General features: G+C 40.1%; 1 protein-coding gene across 3 annotated transcripts in view; it reads left to right on the top strand.

Moving 5' to 3' along the window:
• Positions 1–1,072: 1,072 nt before the first annotated feature.
• GLCCI1 (glucocorticoid induced 1) overlaps positions 1,073–20,629 on the top strand; it is a 39,914-nt gene continuing 20,357 nt past the window's right edge. For all 3 annotated transcript variants that reach the window (XM_033166240.1, XM_033166242.1, XM_033166241.1), the window contains exons 1-2: positions 1,073–1,675; positions 12,050–12,201. In XM_033166240.1, the coding sequence (XP_033022131.1) occupies positions 1,132–1,675; positions 12,050–12,201 (696 nt within the window). In that variant the 5' untranslated portion in view covers positions 1,073–1,131. The remainder of the gene's footprint in view (positions 1,676–12,049; positions 12,202–20,629) is intronic.

Here is a 20,629-nt window from a genome sequence, read left to right as displayed (position 1 = left end):
GCCTATACTTTACAAGAAAGATAATTCTCTGGCTATTATGCTGCAGTTTTCTAGCTTAAACATTGGATCCAGCTAATTTCTACTTGGGAGTAGACCGATTGAAATTAACAAGCCTAAATGAGTCACGTCCATTAATTTCAATGGGTCAACTCAAGAGCATTGTAAGTGTTGGATACAGTACTAAACATCTGGACTGCTCCAATTTTAAACATCAGTGATGGGTTGATATAAATTGAGAGAAATTGTGTTCATGACTGAAGCACCTCCTGTACTCAGGTCAAGTATGTGCCCCTCTTTAAAAAGTTATATACACATTTTCTTAAGATCACGCTGCCCGGGATTGGCACTGCCTGGTATCTGCTTGCATTCTGCCAGTTCTGAATGAAAGCGGATGCAAATCAAAGAGAGAGAAAGCAAAGCCCAAACAGGTATCTGAGCAATCCATTGTCACGTGTAAAAACAGCTTGGTCTTTGGACAGAGGGCCATCCATCCCAAAAGGAAAACTTCCACTTTCCCACCTCGGACTACCCCCCCCCCCCCCGGCCACCTACAAACCTCCCCCCTCCGCACAAAGCGGCTCCAAACTACCAACCCCTTCCTTTTTCTTGCCCTTCCCCTCCTCCAGGTAAAGTAGAGGCCGGCGATTGGGCAGACGCGCCGCCCGTTCCCGGGCCGCGTCCAATCCGGCTCGAGCTAACGGAGGCAGGGCGCCCAATGGGCGCGAGGCCTAACGCCCCTCGCCCGCCACAGACGGGGCGGCGGAGCCTGCGGAGTGCCATTCGGAGGGAGGGCGGCGGAGCAGGAGGGTAGGTTGGCAGGGCTGCCTGGCTGCAGGTGCGGTAGCGCCGCCTCCCCCCCCCCCCGAAGCTCGCGGCTACGTAGGAGCGCGAGCCTTAAGCAACCCCCCCCCTCCTACCCCCTCCCAAGCTGTGCCTCCTCAGCGGCCGGCGCCGTGTGGACAATGTGAGCCGCGAGGTGCCGACGAGGGCAGCCATGGCCACAGCTGGGCGGTAGAACTCTCACTCGGGATCCCCGGTCGCCTTCCCATCCCCCCCTTTTTTTCCTTCCCAGGGGAAAGAGCATCGAGGGGGAAAACCCGCCTCGTTCCTGTGGCCCTCGGAGCCGCCGCCATGTCCAGCTCCTCCTCGCAGACCCCTCCTCACCACCCGCCCGCGCAGAGGATGCGCCGCGGGGCCGCCGGGTCCCCCACCAGCGGCAGCGCCGGAGCCTCCTCAGTCGGTAGTAGCGGGGCCGGAGCAGCAGCAGCAGGAGGAGGAAGCGGCGGCGGCGCCCCCGGTGGCAGCTCGGGGACTAGCCGGCTGCTCCAGCCTATCCGCGCCACCGTCCCTTACCAGCTCCTCAGGGGCAACCAGCACAGCCCCACTCGCTCTCCCGCCGCTTCAGCCTCGGTGGGGAGCAACACCGGCCCCGGGGGGCCTCGCGGAGCAGCGGCGGCGGCAGGAGGAGGCGGCAACAACGGCGGCAGCAGCCCGCCCCCGCCCAGCTCGACCCCTCCGTTGTCCCTCGCGGTTGCCACCTCCTCGCCAGGAGCAGGCGGCGCGGCGGAGCCCGGGAGGGTGAAGGTGAGGCAGAGGCGCTCGCCCGACAGCAGCAGCGGCAGGCGGAGGAGCATCTCACCTGAGAGGAGGAGCCCCAGTTCGCCCATCTACAGAGGTAAGGGCACCTGTGGGGCTCTCACCGGGAATCCGTCTCTCTCCGCTCCCCCCCCAACCCCATTTTCCACCTCAAACTCGCCTCGCAGCACTATGTAGAAGACCCTCCTTGAGCCACCCCTCTAAAAAATAACAAAGTCGACCCCGCGGTTAATTTGGTTTAAAAGTTAATGTTTCGGGTTATGGCACCACCTCCCCGATCTAGCGGCACATTTCTGTCTAGGGTTTGCTCAGAAGTGTCTTTTCGTGAGGGCCTCATCCCCAGGTAAGTGTGAATACGATCGCCAGCCCTAAAGAAGGCGAAGTGACTCAGCCCTTTAAAAACAAAAACTAAAAATCCCACACCACCCTAAATGTTAAGACTCAAGGTCTTAATTCAACTCCAGCTTGAAACGGAGCAGTCTTGGTTAGTGACCCCTTTTAAACACCCTGCATCTACTCTGCAATACTCATGGTTTAGGCTGCTGAAGGGCTATAAAATTCAATCTTGCAATCCATTATCTATTGGTAAAGTGAGCCTTGTTGTTGCATATCCTTAAAGGAGAGAGTGGAACTCCCAAGCTCTATTAATGCAGAGCTACTAAACTAGAAATGTAAGCTGCGTTTTATATGTGTGAATAGAATGCTAGACTGGCTTGTGCCCTGAAGCAGATTTCTCAGTTTAATGAAGTATATTTCAACCACCTTTTTTAAAGGGGTTAGAAGAGTGTTTTTCAACGCTTGCTGTTGCAGCATGCTGTATCCATGCCTTGTATGGAAATTTTCATCTGGTTTAGTGTCTAAAGGCTGGGCTAATGTCTGATGGTTCCATATTGGCCAACTTACATTTAAATACTTCAATAGGTTATTGAAATATAAGTTCTGAGATGTCTGCTTTCAGGGAAGCTGAAGCACAGAGATACTAGCATTCTCCACCAAGACCATAAGATTTGCAAAACAGCAGTGTTTGTAAAAGTATTCCTGTACCCTTTTACCAGGAAGGGATAAAAATACCTGACTTAAACAAGCACAAGCTAGCAAAACTGCAGGTTCTAAATAGAATACAACAACCGTGCCACTCCTGCAATATTTCCAAGATATACGATGCACAAACCATCTCTAGGATTTTGCCTACAATCTACAGTACTCACAAAGCTTTCAAAAAACCCCTCTGCCTCAAACCTCATTGAACCCCGGAGGCAGGTAGAATGCACATTCTGTGGTATTCTTGTTAAAAAATATAATGTACTAAGAAAAGTTCCCTCCAAGCATATTTGAAAAAGTTTTTTTAAAAAGTGTCTGTGTCCACTCCCATTAAGCAGTTGAATGAATCATATGAAATATACTGCTTATCCTTCTATAGATATTGGGTAAACCGTATCTTTAAGCACTTATTTAATCATGCCAAGACTGTTATGTTTCAGCAGCAAATTAAATACCCTTGAATGCAGCAAGTTGGATGCATTATTGCCATAAATCCTTGCACTTACTTGTGCAGTAATGGTTATTTGGATTGTATTAAATTCACTCCTCCAAAATGTTGCTTATATTATATCAGCCTTAAAAACATTTACATCTAGATGAAATTTAATTCCTCCCCCCCTTGCATTTCAAATTATATGCAACAGGCATATGATCTTGATTCATCCTTATGGAATTAGTGTTTCCTTATGGAAACCCTTATGGAATTAGTGTTTCTAAACCAAGTCTTTTGTAAAAATGGAGTTTAATCCATGTTATTGGGTCTAGAAAATGTGCATCCAATTCTAATTAAGCTAACTCAAACATTTTTGTTTGCTTGCTAAAGTAAAAGAAAATGGAAAACTGATAAAAAATACTGCATGTTTGAATCTGCATTTAAATGTGTTGTGTTTGTGAACAAATACTAAAAAGCTTCTTTTATCTTAAAGTATTTTAAAATAATACAATCTCCTTAAATATATGAATTATGTTGCTTCCTTACTTTCAATGATTCAGTCCTTTTAAATTATAACTGAATGGCTTCATTAAACTTGTTTGAGCCTGCCTTAAGCCATCATAGCAGCATCCACTTTTTAATAGAGTTGTGAGAGTGCAATATATAACTGGATTGGCTGCAGTGAACTGTTAACCTGCATGTACCATAAGGAAATCCTCATTAGTTGAACTAGCATTTCAGAGCAGGCACCCTCCAGTAAATCCCGAACAAATGAAAATATGTCCCCATGTACTGAATATTTGAATTCATTCATTTTATAATTATATAATTTATAGGATAGCTATATTAGCCTGTTGCAGCAAAAAACAAACAAAAACCCAAGGTATTGAGGCATCTAACTTTACTATGACGTAAGCTTTTATGGACCACAATCCACATTTGTATCTGATGTAACAGACAGTGGTCCACAAAATATGCCATAATCAATTTCCTAGCCATTAAAGTTCCACTAGATTTTGTTGCCTTTAGGGTCTATAGCATCACTCATCTTAGATAGCAGAATAAGCCTTATTTAATTCTGCAAGCTAATAAATAAAATATTTAGTTTTACTTTCAAATTCTTAGCCTGCAGAATATGCCCCGGGGACTTGTTTCACCAGTTGTTGTGACTCTGGCCCATGTAGTATAATTAGCATGGCAACCTGCATTATGGAATAACTTCAGAGAACTCGGTTGCTTTGTGAAAACTCCTTTGTAGCAGAATAAATTACTCTAGCTTCAATCATTAAATACTCTAATTATTCAGTTATTTATTTTAACAATTTTCAAAGAGCATGAAGGAAGAATAAATACATTTATACTTCAGAATATTTTAAGTCACACATAAATGTATCTTGTTTTCTCTTTGCATTAGTGTTTATACTGCAATGCATGGCTCTGGCTTTGCAAGTGAGTTGCATTCTTCAGTTTGTACTGGAGCCATTCTAGGATATGTGTGTGTGTGTACATATATATATATGTATATATGTATATATGTATATGTATATTTGTATACATAGGTATGTCTTTCACTTTCTTACAGTGTTGATGTTTAAAGGACATCGCTCAGATTTAAGTTCTTTAGTAAAAATTGAGCTGCCAGAGGTTCTTTAAAGAAATCTGCAAAAGTGCTTTGGTTGGAAGCTTGTACAGGTCAGGCAGCTGCCACTGCAGACGCTGACATCACTACTGCATGAATGAAAACAGCTTCCTCTGGGTTTTTCCTCCCTTCCATCATCCTTCCCTCTTTTGCAGCTTAAGGATGATCTAAAATGTTGGTTTTAAAAAACTAAACATTAATTCTGGGTTAAAATAGAATCAAGCCAGGCCAATCTTTAGAGCTTAAATTTGTAGAACAGGGTTGTTGTTTTTCTACAAAAATGCATTTTCTTTCTTTCTACATATTTATGATCTTCAGCCACCTACATTTTAAAACATAATTGTCATTGCATGCTTTGGGTTTTGTGCATATTTATTTGGAGTACTACAGCATCTGATGTTTTACTAAAACTGACGTTTTGCAGGTCCCCCCCTCCTTCCATTACATTTTTAAAAACTTGTTTCCTTGTTGCATTTTTGAAGATAAAAACAGATGTCTTATAACCATCCTGGGATATATTTGCATCAAGAGTGGTTTATAAATACGCTAAATAAGCAAGCATTTGTTTTACTGAGTGCCATGTTTAGAGGAAAAATGAATAATACATATGTGAATTAACCCAGTGCAAAAAGTTGTACTGGAAAATAGTGGTGACTGAACAGCATTTGGTTACTTGAATGCTACTGTGTTAAGATATTAGCTAACCAAATAAAACAGTCATAGTGTTTGATTTGGGAGAAATACTTGCTGCTTTGTAATAAAACTAATGCATTTCAATTATATAATCCACATTTTACATTCTAATCTGGCCCTTTTAAACTAATATAAATGTGAATTCACTTGTTTAAAAAAATATTTAAACTGTCCTTCTGTGAATGCATGATTTCTAAATTTACTCCTGGAGATTTACTATTACCAAATCAAGATAAAAATATGATAAATTAAGCATAGAGAGTACAATTTAAAATGTATAATCTCTGGCAAATTATTTGGATGAGGCGTGACTATTGTCTGTAATTTAAAATGGATGCAGATGTTTTCTTACAAGCCTAAGGGTTATGGACAGTGAATTTAATCTTTAATGCTTTTGTTAACAAATTCAAGTAGCCTTTGAATATATTCTGAGGCCTAGAGCTTGCTCCTTCCTGCCCCTATTGCTGAGAATAAATTATTTTGGGCTACATTGGCATAAATACAAGATAAAGTTAACTAGACCTGTTTTCTTAAAGGTGAAGGGCAGTTGACCTATGTCATAAATCATTGTGAAAACTGATAGCTCAAGTTCAGGGCGTTCATGTTTGGTTTGATTTATTTACTGTTTATACACATACATACAGTACATTTGTTTCAAATAAGAGTACTAATGCATCAGGTGCTCCTGTTGGCATGTTCAGTGTACTTGTGCCTTGCACCCTCACATGTCAAGTTGTGTTTTTCTTCCATAGTGTGTAGAAAAAAATGTCATATATGAGATCTCACTGCTCTCAAAAACTCCCCTTGGTGATGCCTGGACACTTAGCTGAAAAGCTAACTTTTTATGACTGCATTGTGATGGTGCACTAAACTAATATTGAGAATAAGATCTCACATGTTCAGAATGGTTTGGTTTGGAACAGGTTGCTTCTGGCCCAGCCTTACGCATGTCCCCCCAAAACATTTGCTCTCTGGCTCATCTTTAGTGGAAATTAGATACCAGAGTCAGGACCTTCTTGATGGTGGCACTGCAGTTATAGGACACTTTCTCAAAAGTTCAACAGGCTTCCTGTTTTAGACAGATACTGAAAAACCTTTTTTAGGAAGACATTTTATTCTTGTGTTTTAACTACTGTTGTTGTGGATAATGTGCTCATTTATCATCTTCTTTCAGAATGATATAGTTTGTATTTCAGAAGTAACAATGGTATGTAGTTGCTTAGCAGATTGTAGCTCTCAAAATGCTGGCTTCTGTGTAAGTCTGAAACCAAAACAGACATTATGGTGGCTATGAGTAAAGTACTTTGTGAATAACCCAGAGGTGCATTTTAAACACATTCTACTCATGTAAAAATATACTGATTCCTGGACTGTCCGCGGGACAGATTTAGAAGGTGATTGGGCTGGATCTGGCCTGCAGGCCTTAGTTTGCCATGGCTTAATGGCTCTCTCCACAATTATTCAGTGTGCCTTGAGGTTCCTATACTTGAGGCCAAATCTTCCCACACCCAGACTCTATATGTTAAGGCAGGGAGATGCAAACATTCTATCTATGCTATATAGCTCATGTTCAGTGATAGATTAGCAGTTTAAGTTCAGGTACAGTATTACTATTTCCTTGTATCAGAGTTCTCAAGGCAGTTTTCTGTTCACTTCCCCCTCCTCAGGACAATTGCTAAGCTGAGGTTCGGCTTCAGTGAGCAAGAAGCTACCATAAAGTACCAGGGTTTAGAAATCTTGTGGTGTTACTGCTGTGGTGGAATTTCCCAGTCGCTTATTCCATCCCTGCAATTCATTGAAGGCCTTCAACTGGTATTCTGATTTGCCAGTGTGCAAAATAAAATAAAATAAAATGTGGGAATGCTACTTAGGGTGCAGCAGCTTAAATCTTTATTTGTAATTTATCTGGATATATATATATATATAAAACAATGATATGTAGTTGCTTAGCAGATTGTACAAAATACTTTCCATCTTCTTAAAATGACAGACAAGTTTAGTCATAAATCAGTTTTGCAAATAATTTAACTTCAATTTTTGAAGTTTAAAACTTTCAAGTTTGTTAATATCTGTGTACAACTGTAAAATACTGTCAGGAACCCAGACTAGTACAGTTTAATAAGTTCCTCCTATAACTGAGATGAAGCTTTCTTTTCTTTTTTAACTTCATATGAGTGGTTTTAAGCTGTTAAGGTACACTACTGAAGTCTATTTTAGCTCCAGAGAGAAAATACATTAAATAAAAGTTGAGCTTAATTGTGTATTCTACAAAAAAGTATAATGTTCTTGAATATGATCTGGTTTGGGCTGTAATCCTAGCATTCATTAGCAGTCATGGGGTCATGTAATCTTATCTTCACCAATAGTTGCTCAGTAGTCGAAATCTTTCCTAGTTTTGTTTGCTCTTTCTTTTTCTTTTTTTAAGGCAAGAGTGCCAGCTACATGACCCCAGTAAAGTCTGGAAAACTCATGTGTTCAGTACTTTAGCTGTATATGGGAATTTTGGTTTCAAGAGTCAGTAGCAAACATGACAATGTTCTGTGAATATCACTTATAGCTTTGTACATAAACATACAAAAAGTACAAAGAATTTAAATGCAAATCAGTTAAAAATAGTGTTGGAGATAAAGCTGCAAGCTACTGCATCTAAAGATCTTGAACATGTATTTGTTCTTGCCCTTTGGGGAAATATTGTGGGGGTGGTGGAGGAGAAGAATTTTAAAAAGAAAATCCAACGTTGTAGTATACAAAGGAAGGTTTTATTATTTGGACTTAAAATTACATGTAGACATTTGAAGAAACTTGTCTTTTTGAGCTTGGGAAATATATCCTGCCAGAATGTAAATGAAGGAGAAGTAATACATTTGGATGTTACATATATCACAACTGGGGATCTGCAACAAAATGGTGCAGTGTATCCATGACTTCTTAAAAAGAGCACTGCTGTTCAGGTTTCAGCTATCCTAGAACAGAGTTCACAAGGGAGATTTCAGGAGCAGCCTCCAAGCCTCCTGAAACCTTTGCTGGCTGTATTATATGGCACTAAAGGATATTGTGTGTGCGTGCACACTAATAAGGGGTGCAGAGTAGAGGGAGGGAAAAGACTACAGTGGTACTCAACATGGGCATACACTAAACAAAGGGGCATACAGTGGTACCTCGGGTTACATACGCTTCAGGTTACATACTCTGCTAACCCAGAAATAATGCTTTAGGTTAAGAACTTTGCTTCAGGATACGAACAGAAATCGTGCTCTGGCGGTGCAGCTGCAGCAGCAGCAGTGGGGGGTCCCATTAGCTAAAGTGGTGCTTCAGGTAAAGAGCAGTTTCAGGTTAAGAACGGACCTCCGAAACGAATTAAGTACGTAACCAGAGGTACCACTGTAGTGGAAAAGGGAGGTGTGCTTTGCTTCTTTCCTCCCTCCTGAAAGCTCAACATATACTGTATTTTACTCATTATGGCATATCTGTCTTATCAAGGGGCTCAAACCATAGTTTGCCTTTCTGTTATGTGCGATCTAGGGCAGTAAACTTTGATTTTTTATGTGCCACTTTATATTAAAAATCTAAAGCAGCATACAACATAAAATTATAAAAAACAGGAAATTGTTTATATAGAACCATATTTATTTATGTCCTGTTCCATATCAGTAAATAATATATATTCCAAAATAGTAATGTTACTGGAATTGATGCCCAAAAGAACCATAGCTTCTCATTTTGAACTTTTGTTTTAGCTTCATGATAGCATTACAGAAGACACTTGAAAGCATGGCAGCAGAATAGGCATTAATGGGCACCTAAGGGGAAATGGGGAAACAGTTTGAGTTCCACAGTTTTGTTGCCCCCTTTGAAAAGCCTTTCTTTCCAGTGGCCATTAAAATAACATTCATATTGGTTTGTATTGTCTTTAAACATTCATCAGTTTTCACTTGATGCACAAAATGAAGGAATCTGTGGCAAGAGACAAGCAGGAGATATTTTGTTTGCTTGTCTAAAATCCTTGCAACCTCATTGCAGGAGCAATATGTGTCACACTAATGATTTGAACAAAATACAATAAAGTGGCTGTATATTCCATAACTTCTGAAAGCACTTTTACCGACATTGAATCATAATAGTGTAGCTTGAATGCAGTATAATCTAGCAACAATGCTACTATTGCTAACATTATTACTTTTGAATCTTGAGTTTAGAAATCCTGCTGTAGTATATTTGACTAACATAACTTTAAAAATTTTTTTTAAAGAAAGGTTATCATGCTCTTTCATTTTGGGGAAAAAAAATACCATTGAAATCACCCTATTGATTCTTGTCCACCTTGGTTCATAAAAGCTAGTAGAGGAGGTATGAGTGGTTGGGTGCTGTTTATTTGCCTGGCTGAAAGTGTCCTCTCCTAAAGAAACCCATGCTGGACCCATTGGCTTTTAATGATTATCATGTAGTCACAAATACCCTCTCTAGGGCAAAGGAGTTGAGAGAAGGTGTTGGCACAAGTGCAGGTACTCTTGCAGACTGATTATCTAGGCCCAGTTTTGGAATAGAATTGAGTTTGACCTTGGATGCCCTAGTGGATTACCTTTCTTGGGACAGAGGAGTGCAACCCTGTTACTGCTTCTTGATCTCTCAGCCGCTTCTGATGGCATCAACTAGGTGTCCTTCTGGACTGCCTTCAAGGAAAGGATATTGGGGGGCCATTGTTTTACAACAATCTACAAGGTTGGTTACGAAGGATAGCATTAGGGGTGCCTTTCGGCTCTCTGGTACCGGTACTTGTTTTATAGAGTGCCACAGGGCGCTATATTATCCCTGATGCTATTAAACATACGAAGCTGTTGGGAGTAGTTGTTAAGAGGTTGGGAGCAGGGTGTCACCTATATGCCAATAACAACCATCTCGTGTTTCTCTATAACATCTGAGTCAGGTGAGTTGTGCAAAGCATGGACTGGTACCTGAATGCTGTGATGGGCTAGATGAGGGCCAGTAAATTGAGTTGAAATCCTGGCAAAGTGGAAGCATGGCTAATGAGTGGTTTCTGTGTCTGAGATATAGACCGTTTGCATGTTCTTGCACTCCCTCTGAGCAGGCATGCAGTCTGGAGGTACCTGGACCCAGCTCTTTCCCTTAAGGCTCAGGTTGCCTCAGTAACTAGGAATGCCTTTCACCAGCTTCAGCATGTGCATTAGTTGTGACTGTTCCTGAATCAAGATAGCTTGGTTATGGTAGTTCAAGCATTGATAACTGAGGACAGACTACTATAATACACTCTATGTGAGGCTGTCCTTGGAGCAGGTTTGGAAGCAGTAGCTGACGCAGAATTCTGCAGCCGGGTTGTTACTGGGCACGCTACCCTGCACCTATGTGGGAGCTGCACTGGCAGTCACTATGCTACCAAGTTATTTTCAGTATCTCATTATTATATACAGCTCTAAGCAATCTTGGGCATTTTGTTTAAAATACGGCCTTATTCCTTATACCCCTGCCTGATCTTTGTAATTTACCACAGAGGCGTGTCTGACAGTGCCTGGCAGTGCTAGACTGTCCTCGGCAAGAAATTGTGCATTATGTGTGAGTTGAGCAATTCTGTACCTAATGAAATCAAGTTGGCGTTATCTGTAATGAGCTTCAAGTGCCAACTTGAAGACTTCGTTATTTTAGCAAGTCTCAGGGAAATAATTTATTGTTTTTGTTATCTCGTTAGAACATCTATTTTTGTATTTCAGATTCTTTTATATATGTTGATTTTATTGATGTTTTGGTTTTAATTGAGATTCTGTATACCACGTTGGTATCTTTTTATGAATTGGCAGCATAGAAATGAATTATTAATAACAACTTTGGAGGTAGAAAGTTGCAGGTTCTCCAAATGATCTAGTTTCCCCACTCCCTTCCTGCTATTTGATAGTAGTTCAGGACATGGGACTTCATGGGATACATTGTCCTCATAATCGGATGTTTTATTCAAGTCGTCATTGTCACTTGAGGGTCAGAATCTGTTAAGAAAATGCAAGGTAAAACAATGAGAAGTGATCTAACTGGAATAGTGTAGCTTCCACAGCTCTAACGTTAGTTGTATTTTCTTAGTATAATAACTTTTTGTCTAGCACTCTGTGTCTGCACATACAATGAAATAAACTCTTACAGTGCAGCCCTAACTATGCCTGCTCAGAAGTCCTATTCAGTGGGGCTTAACTTCCAAGAAGGTGGAATTAGGTTTTCAGCCATACCTATTACAAATGTATCATAATAAATACTAGTCTTAAAGGTAGCATGTGTCCTTCTGGTGTATCCCCCCCAGCAAGAAACTGTAGCTTGCCATCAGTTTTCAAAATGCAGAATATCAAGCCTTGGATTTATACATGGTGCGATTGAAAGATGGAAGAGTAAGTGAGAGAAAATCTCAAAAATACTCTTTCCTGAGTTTACCTTCAGTGTAGTCTGGTTTTAACAGTTGTGCATATTCCCTCTAGTTACAGAATACTTGGCATTGCTCACATGTACCTCAACTGTTGAGAGGTTTTTTTGTACTTAAGGCAAATATTTCCAGTTTTAAAAGGCCTTTTGTGCAAGTTGCCATACTAAAAACAGATGTGAATAGCTAAAAACACCATATTAACTATGTTGCATATAACATGTTTCTGTTTCAGTGGACAGGCCAAAAGCCCAGCAAATTAGAACTTCTAGCACCATAAGACGTACCTCTTCTTTGGACACAATAACGGGACCTTACCTCACAGGACAGTGGCCACGAGATCCCCACATACACTATCCTTCATGCATGAAGGATAAATCCACTCAGGTATGTTTGAGAAGCCAATCATTGCTATTTACTTAACTGTTGTGTGTCATTCATTCCAAATAATATGTGCAATACATAGCCAGTTCTGGTACCTAAAAACACTGTGGATGAGTTGGATGAGGAGAGGTAAGAGAAGAAGCAAAATAAAAGCTGAGGGAATATACTCTCCTTCATATTGTAATATTCCCTAATAGAAACATCTCTCTAGTTCACCCTTGCCTCCACTTCACGCACCCCTGCCGTGTTCAGCTTCTCTTTTCCCTATTACCCAACAGTCCAGGCTTAGGTTGGGTGTTCCTCAGGGCAGGGACCTGTCTTTTATTTTAGGGTCCATTTGGAAAGGTCACAAGGTTATGAACAGCCATGTGCAAGATGGTATTTTCCCTCTACTGCAGCAAAGCTAGGGCATTTGGCCTATCTAGCTTATAAATCACTGGTGAGCTCTGATATATAGAATACCACCTGCGTGTTATTTGCAAGAGGCTGAGGCTTCTGAAATAATTTTAGGTTTACTTTATGGCCATGGGGTCTTCTTGCTTGGAGCAGGACAGCTTTATTAATGAACCTTTTAAAATTTGAGGCATGAGTAGGTTAGGTATACAGGAAGGATTCAGAACCCTATATTTAGTCTTCTTTTCAAATACTATGAAAATGTGAAAGTCCAAAAAGCATCTGTCACTAATGTGCATCCATTCTAGAGGCCCAACAGTACATTTCCTGTCTCCTGTTCCAGTTTGATTTTTCTTTTCTTTTTTTTGTTCTTATGCTGCTTTTTATGGGCTTGCAGTACCTCTAGAAATCGGCACTGGGACAAGATAGGTGCTTCAGCCTGCTCTTTCAGGAAATGACCTTTGTTCCCTAGCATTGACTCTTCCTTGCTTCAGATGTTGAGTCTAATATCTGGACAGGCTGCCTCTTTTAGTGTGGCTTTGAACTGGAGTGTTTAATTGAAGACAAACCTCTGGACCAAGTAAGTCCCAAGGAAGAGAACAGCTGCAGGTTATCAATTTGACAAGATGGAGGCACCGTAGGTGAGAAGTTCCCATGTTCAGGTTAGTTTCCTGATCTAGATAGAGTTGCACGCAATCTGAGAGTACTCCTGGATCCATCCTTGCCACTAGAGGTCCAGATGTTATCAGTAGCCAAGAGTGCCTTTTTCCAGCTAGTGCCACAGTTGTTCATGAATTGGTAACCTTTAGACTTGATTACAGTAGTAGTAGTAGTAGTAGTAGTTATTATTTATTTATTTATTTATTTATTTATTTATTTATTTATTTATGTAGTGCATCTACAGTACTAACTGGTGACCTATCAGCAGCACGTAACACCTACTCTGCACAGCGATCTGCACTGACTGCCAACATGCTACTGGGTCAAATTTAAGGTTTTCATATTGGTCTTTAAAAGAACTTGGGATCAGGGTAACCCCTTGCGTTCCTACATTCTGGTACAGCCATGGGGTATGCACTTGTTGCAGTGCCTCATGCCCCTGAGGTCTGCCACATGGTGACAAACAACTGGGGGAAACCCAGCCAGATGGATGGGGTATAAATTAATTATTATTAAAGCTGTCCCACTGTTGTAGGAATTCCCTTCCAGTGGATATCAGACAGGCACTGGCTATCTTGGCATTTCAGTGCCTTTTAATGGCATTTTTATTCCAACATGCCTTCCCAGAAGGATTTTCTTGGCCTGGTCCCTGTTGATTTTTGAAAGTATAATGCTATTTTATTCTGTCTTGTACTGTGCTTTAAGGTTCTTTTGAATATAAAGCAGTTAAGATACAGTGGTGCCCCGCTAGACGAATGCCTCGCTAGACGAAAAACTTGCTAGACGAACGGCATTCGTCTAGCGGAAGCTGCCCCGCTAGACGGAAAAGTCTATGGGGCTGCTTCGCAAGACGAAAAATTTTCGTCTTTTTTTCCGTTTAGCGGAGCGCGGCTGTCATTGCCGCTTCGCTAGACGAAAAACCCGCTAGACGAAAATTTTCGCAGGACGAATTATTTTCGTCTAGCGGGGCACCACTGTATGCCTTTTTCTCCTCCCTCAGATCTGTAGTCAGCTTTCCATACCCTGCAGCAATGTATATGATTCTTCTGTACTTTTCCTGTGTGTTATGAATGGGAAAACAGGGTACAGGGTTATGATAGCTTAGCTAAGATGGGAAGTTGCTAAGCCCTTTTTACCACCCTGCTTAATGCTTTGCTGGAAAGCTGGAATTTCCCCTTAAATACAGCAAAGTTAAAGGCAGCCTGTTCTTCTAAGCTGGTGTTGAGTTGTTCTTGAATCCCCATATTAAACACACATATTTGGCAGCACATGGTAGTTAAATAACTGCAGCTTTAGTGTGCTAACTGGTATAATGAGACACCCAAGCTATGAAACTACCTCCCAGGGGATGTTCAATCAGCCATTAGAGTAGAAATTGTCACTGAATATATTTCTATTTTTCCAGTCATTCAGATGATTAGGTGTGGTCCCCTTGCTGCAGATTTTACTGTTTTATATTGTGATTTTATGGTTTTGATTATTTTTTCATAGTATGGTTTAATTTTTAGTGTTAGCTGCTCTGTGCTCCTGATTGGTGGAAAGGTGGAATACAAAAATAGTGAGTGGTATTCAACTCAATTGCTCCATCAGTGCAAGGACTTTCAGCTGTGCAATGGAACTTCCTCTCCCACTCTCAGGTGCCCTGCCCCCTAAATCTCTTTTGAGAGTTCCTTCAGCTCTTCAAAGCTGACTTGGGGAGGGTACACATGGGGTGGGGAACTTGAACTGTGCAAACTTATATCTTGCGCTTACAGAAAGAGTGCATTGGGTACCACACAATGAATGAATGATAATAAAAATACCTTGCTGAGTGTGATACTCCAGGTGAACCGTAGTGTTAGTTTGAAGAAGGTGAATAATTTTTTATCTCTGTGATTATTCCAAATTAATCAGTGGATTGCATAGAACAGATTTGAAGAAAGATGTGAAAGGATTTTTGGAGCTGAGATTTAAATTTTCAACTTACCGTAAGTTCTGTCACTGGTGAATTGTCATTGTAATTCTAATATTGTAATTGCATTGTATCTGTTTTGCAAACTGGAGGTAGTGTCATTGTTTGTTAAGTGGCCTAGCAAGACCTCAACATGTACAGTTGATTACCTCAAATTCTATTGATTTAACTTGGAGCTTTAGGGAACATGGTCACTTTGACCCATTTTTCATTTTGTTGGAGTCTTTCATGCTGTCCTTATTAATGCATTGGTCTGACTCTACATCAAGATCTGGCTATTGATTGACATAATTGTAGCTGGGAGTATTGGAAATACTGAGAGCAGTTCTGCAGTAATGGAATGGTTAGACTTGGCTGGATGTATGGTTTTAGGCACTATTATATAAGAGGAATACAATCAATTATTACCTACTTGGGATGAAATCATGTTTTCATTTAACTACTGGTTAGCTTAGTTTAAAAGTATATCTAGGTTATAATTACTGCATTACTACTGAAAAACATGGTTAACTGGTTCAGTTCTGAGTGTCAATTCAGAGTATGGAGGAAGGCCATACCCTAAGAAGTGGAGCACATGCTCTGAATGCAAAAAGTTATAGGTTTAGTCTATTTATGTCTCTAGTTAAAAAGATTGAGTAGAAAGGGATAGAAAAACCTTGTGTCAGAGTCCCTAGAGCAGGAATGACCAATGTAGAACCTTCCAGATGATGTTGGACTGCAGCTCTCATCATTGAACATTGGGCTGTGTTGGCTGAGGCTAATGGGAGTTGGTCCATATCATGAGATCCCTAAATTGGCTACCTGTATCCTAGAGGTACGGTAGCTAGGATGGTGCCCTCCATACATTGTTGGATTCACAATGCAATCACTCCCAGCAAGCATGTCCAGTGGTTGGGGTTGATGGGAATTGTAGTCCAGCAACATCTGGTAAGTGTCACATTAGCTACATACATCTGTTCCAGAGGGCTGCTGTGAATCAAGAGTATACAATTCTGGGATAGATGGGCAAACGGTCTGACCTGGTTTTTATTAATTTTTATTCTTAAAAAGTTTGCAAGCTGCCTGTAAGGTAAAAAAATTAAATCCTCTTAAGATGGCTTTTAGAACAAAACCAGTAGTCACAGACCTCAAACCATTAATAAAAGGCAGCAGCAGGAACAGCACCCATCCATGGGCAGCTTCCTGTGTAGCTGAATAATTTTCATTTAAAAAAAATACTGGGCATGAAACCCTCAAGGTCTTAGTCTCAGCACTTGCTGTTTAAATTGCACACAAAAATATTCATGGGTTTTTGTGTTCTGTTTGTGATTCACGTTTTTTAGATTCTGTAAAATTTGGATTCTCAGATTTGGATTCTCAACCAGGAACTATCCTAGCAGTAAGCAAGAGTATTGGCTGCTGCCTCAGGGGCCACATGCTAGTCCATGTGGGGCACAGAGTGGCAGCCCCCCCCCCCCAGGTATATTCCTCTGTTGGAAAACAGCTGTGTGTAACACAGTTTACTAGCTTGCTGCCTTAAGGGCAGTGGAGGGCACTGTCCTCTCATCAGTGTTTAAGTGAGATTAAATGGCTAGTTCAGTTGATTTCTGTATATTCTTCCCCTGCCTGTCTTGTACTTTATTTCTGGTGGTAAAATGTATTGGGCCCAGCCGTTTCTCAGCACTTTTGTTAGGGATGGATAAACAGTATTAGACCAAAATCAGTTTATCTCAAGACCATAATTCTGTATGTAAGAAACGCATCCATTCTTCAAAATGATCATGTATCATATATTGGGCCTGAATTGAGTGAACTATGCAAGTTACTGTTTGATAAACCTTTGAGCAAGGACATAAAACTACTAATCTGTTGTTTTACAACAATTGTGGACATCACTTTAGTACTACAGCACTAAAATAACATGACTGAGACCAAATTAAAACTAACTGCTGTGGTATTCAATCTGTTTTAATGGACAAAATAGGCTCACAAGACTTAGAAAAATTAAGCTGTAGTTCAAAATTGTCTGTTTTCAAAGCAGTTAAATCATTTTGTTCTCAAATGACCAAATCCAAAGTGTAGAATTTGGCACCTCTTAGCAATTTCTTATTTTGAAAGCAAATAAAGTGCTTTCCATTCTTCAGACTTGTATCCAGATGGTAACCTGCAACCCAGATATGACTTGCAGCATGATCTTATCTAGTGCCTGAAGGTTGTCACAAATTTTAATTAAGGTGTACTAAAAATATTGCCTACAGATTCACTTTCAGGGAAAAGAACATTTGTTTCCAAAAGTTGTATGCAAGTGAGATTTCATGCTTCATGTTGAGTTTTGGATGTAATTATATCTTACCACTAACTGCTTGGAGAAGCATTGGGAAAATATAATACTTAAATTTTTTATTGCTGTCATAATAAAGCATATGCCAAAATAAGTAAGTTGGTATTTTAGGTGCAGTATGACTTTTTTTTTGCTTTTCTGAGTGCTTTTTTACTACTTAAAAAAGTGCTTTGCAGGTGCATTTTCATTGATCAGTGACTACATATTGCCCAAGTATATGAGAAGTCTATACTGCTAAGTGACATCAATTTTTTAATGAGACTGTTTATTTATTATACTTAATATCCTATTGTTACATAAACGTACGGTGCATAACAACAATAAAATCACAATAGATAACTAATCCCTATAATAATCATAAACAATAAAACAACATAAAATCAAATAAAAGTTCATAAAGTAAAAAAAAAGTCAGCCAATTAAATTAAAAACATTAGAAAATGGCAAATCCACAAATGCTTCTTGAGTACAGATTTTGGCTGTCCTGCTGATCAGGTTGTATGGTGTGAAAACATGCATGTCTCACCTTTGGAAGTCTGACTGGCAAATAGTCTTGCAAGAGATAATTAGCTCTAAAAAAATAATTGTTCCATCTGATGTCATATCTGTGTTTTAATACTTTATGACACAAATAGCATGAATATGTTGGGAAAGCAATCTCCCTTTTGAGTGGACAAAAATTTTCAAGCTTCATTATTCATCTAGAGGCAACATTTAGTACTCCACAGGTGAGTGGCTGAAGTAGCTTCTAAGAAAATGGAACGTGGACATTTATTCAGTACTGTTTATATTCTCTGTTTCCTCTATCATGGAACTCAAGGTGGTGCATCTGGGATTCCCAGGCAGCCTTCCATCCAGGCACTTTCCAGATGCAGGCCTGCTTAGCTTCAGCAGTGTGGTTTCATCATGCATCTTCATAACATGTCATTCAAACCTTCCATGTGTACAGTTTCTCTCCAAGTGGTGCAAGTAAAGACATGGGCTTTTTAAGTTTGTCCATATGCACATGTTACAGCGTTTTAAAGAATGTTACAATTCATCTACAGTTGCAGATTTTTTACTAATCTGGAGATCGAAATCTTCAAAATTCTGTAGCCTTGACATGTGCATCAGGTAGCAGTCAATATGAATATATTGCAGGACCAGCATTTTAATTATAATTGTAATTTTGGTTCTTAACAAAAAAGTGGTGTTTTTTTTTTAAAAAAAGTTTCAGCTTCTTTGCACTTTATTTTATAAGAGAGAATGTTTAAAAAGCTACATTTCATGACCAGCACTCAATTATTGTGCATAGTGAAGGAGAACACGAGAAATTGTAGTAGAAGGTAAGAGGACATCATGCATAAATTAGCTATTAATATTTTGTAAAAAAAATACTTGCTTTTCACATGTAACACTAAACTGTGGCTTAGTGCAGGGTAGACTTTCACATGGAGTAGGGCTGAAGTCCTAGTTGCTCCTAAGCAAACAGTTGCAGGGTTATGTGCATGTACCTGCAATCAGCTATGCACAAGTTGCTGTCCATGAAACACTTCACAACTTTTTCATTTTCTCTTATGTGGGCTTATGCACAGCCTTTAGCTACATTCCACTGTTTTCCGCATTGTGTAAAAAGTGTGGGGCTAGAAGATTGGAGTGATGGAACAGATCTGCGCCCATAGTACAGGTTGCTGATGGAACAAAAGTCCATAATGATGAAAGGGATGGCATAGAAGGGCTTTCTGGCAGTTGTACTGCCTTTTAAAGATGCACAGTTAGTGCTTTGAAAATCAGAGAAGCCCAGTGAACAGTCATGAAACAGTGGGGGCTGTGCACTTACCCAAACAGCTGCTGGTGCTCATTTTAATAGTTGCGTGTTTCTTTCATATGTAGCTTTAAAAATAAAGTATGTGGGTAGCATTTTTCCTCCTCATAATAGTTGTTGAGAAAATAGAATTTGGAGTTATTTATATGGCAAATGAGTAGAAGACTGAGGTAATAATTGAGGTGGGGACGGAGATCTTCAAAGCTCTCAAGTTTCAATCTTACTATAACACAGTCATGATTTGCTAAAATCAAATGAGTTGGTGCATTTTTTTATGTTCATGGCTATGTTTGTTGAAAAGCCAGCCAGCCACATGAGCTATGGCATTCCTAAATCTGAAAATTCAAATTTTCCACCTGCTTGTTAAAGAAATTTTGGGTTATGGTCCTTTTGACATGTTTGCTTTTAACGGGCCTTATTGGCAATACTTTTCAGCCTCTGACACTTAAATGGGAAGACGCTATAGCTCAGTGAAAAAGCACGTCCTTTGCATGTTCAGTCCCTATCATCACCAGCTAAAAAGATCAGATAGTGCTGTGGAATGTGAGCTCCCTTTAAGAGGAGAGTGAGTAAGCAAGCTCATGCAACATATTGCATGTTTTGCCAGCTGGGGCAGTAGCATTGTTATGGCTGCCTCTGGGCTGAGCTGCTTGGTGTTTCTTTCACTGTCTGAAGGAAGCCAGATACTGCAGTGGCCATGCTGCTGCTGTGTTTCCTTCTACTACTGCCAGTCTGGGTGGAGTCTCTCTCATATGCACCACAACCACAGCTGAGGTCTGTGAATGTGCATCTGTCAGAAGAAAAGAGGAAGTTCAGAGAAGGTGATGATAAGAACTTTGCCCGGAGGCAACTTTTATTCCCCATTTTCAATCAGGGCAAATGTTTTATTACAAGCTTGCTCTGCGCATAGTCAAAAATTTCCAACCACTTCCTGAATATTAAATACAAGTAAGGGTGAGACAAGGCACTCTGCTGCAAAAGGAATTATTGTGCATGCAGATGAACATGTTTCATTGTTGGGTCTGTGAAACCACTGAAATGTTAGAATCTCTTACATGTTTCTTTAGAAATGTCTCCAGTTCTTCTGCATGATTAACATTTTAAATATATTACCCATTTACCATTTAACACAAATGACAAGTGGTATATTGCATAGTATTACAGTATAGATAATCAGCTGTTAGTTTGATACCAAAAAGCTCAATGTAATCTGATGAATGGTACTGAGTGAATAGGTTTTGCTTTAGGGATAGCTCTGAATAAGATATCTTACTTCAAGTTCTCTATTTTCTAACTCAAAACT

Source organism: Lacerta agilis, chromosome 12, assembly GCF_009819535.1.
Source record: "Lacerta agilis isolate rLacAgi1 chromosome 12, rLacAgi1.pri, whole genome shotgun sequence".
Lineage (NCBI taxonomy): Eukaryota > Metazoa > Chordata > Lepidosauria > Squamata > Lacertidae > Lacerta > Lacerta agilis.
Note: the sequence above shows the minus strand (reverse complement) of the source record. Positions and strands in the feature narration are given on the sequence as shown.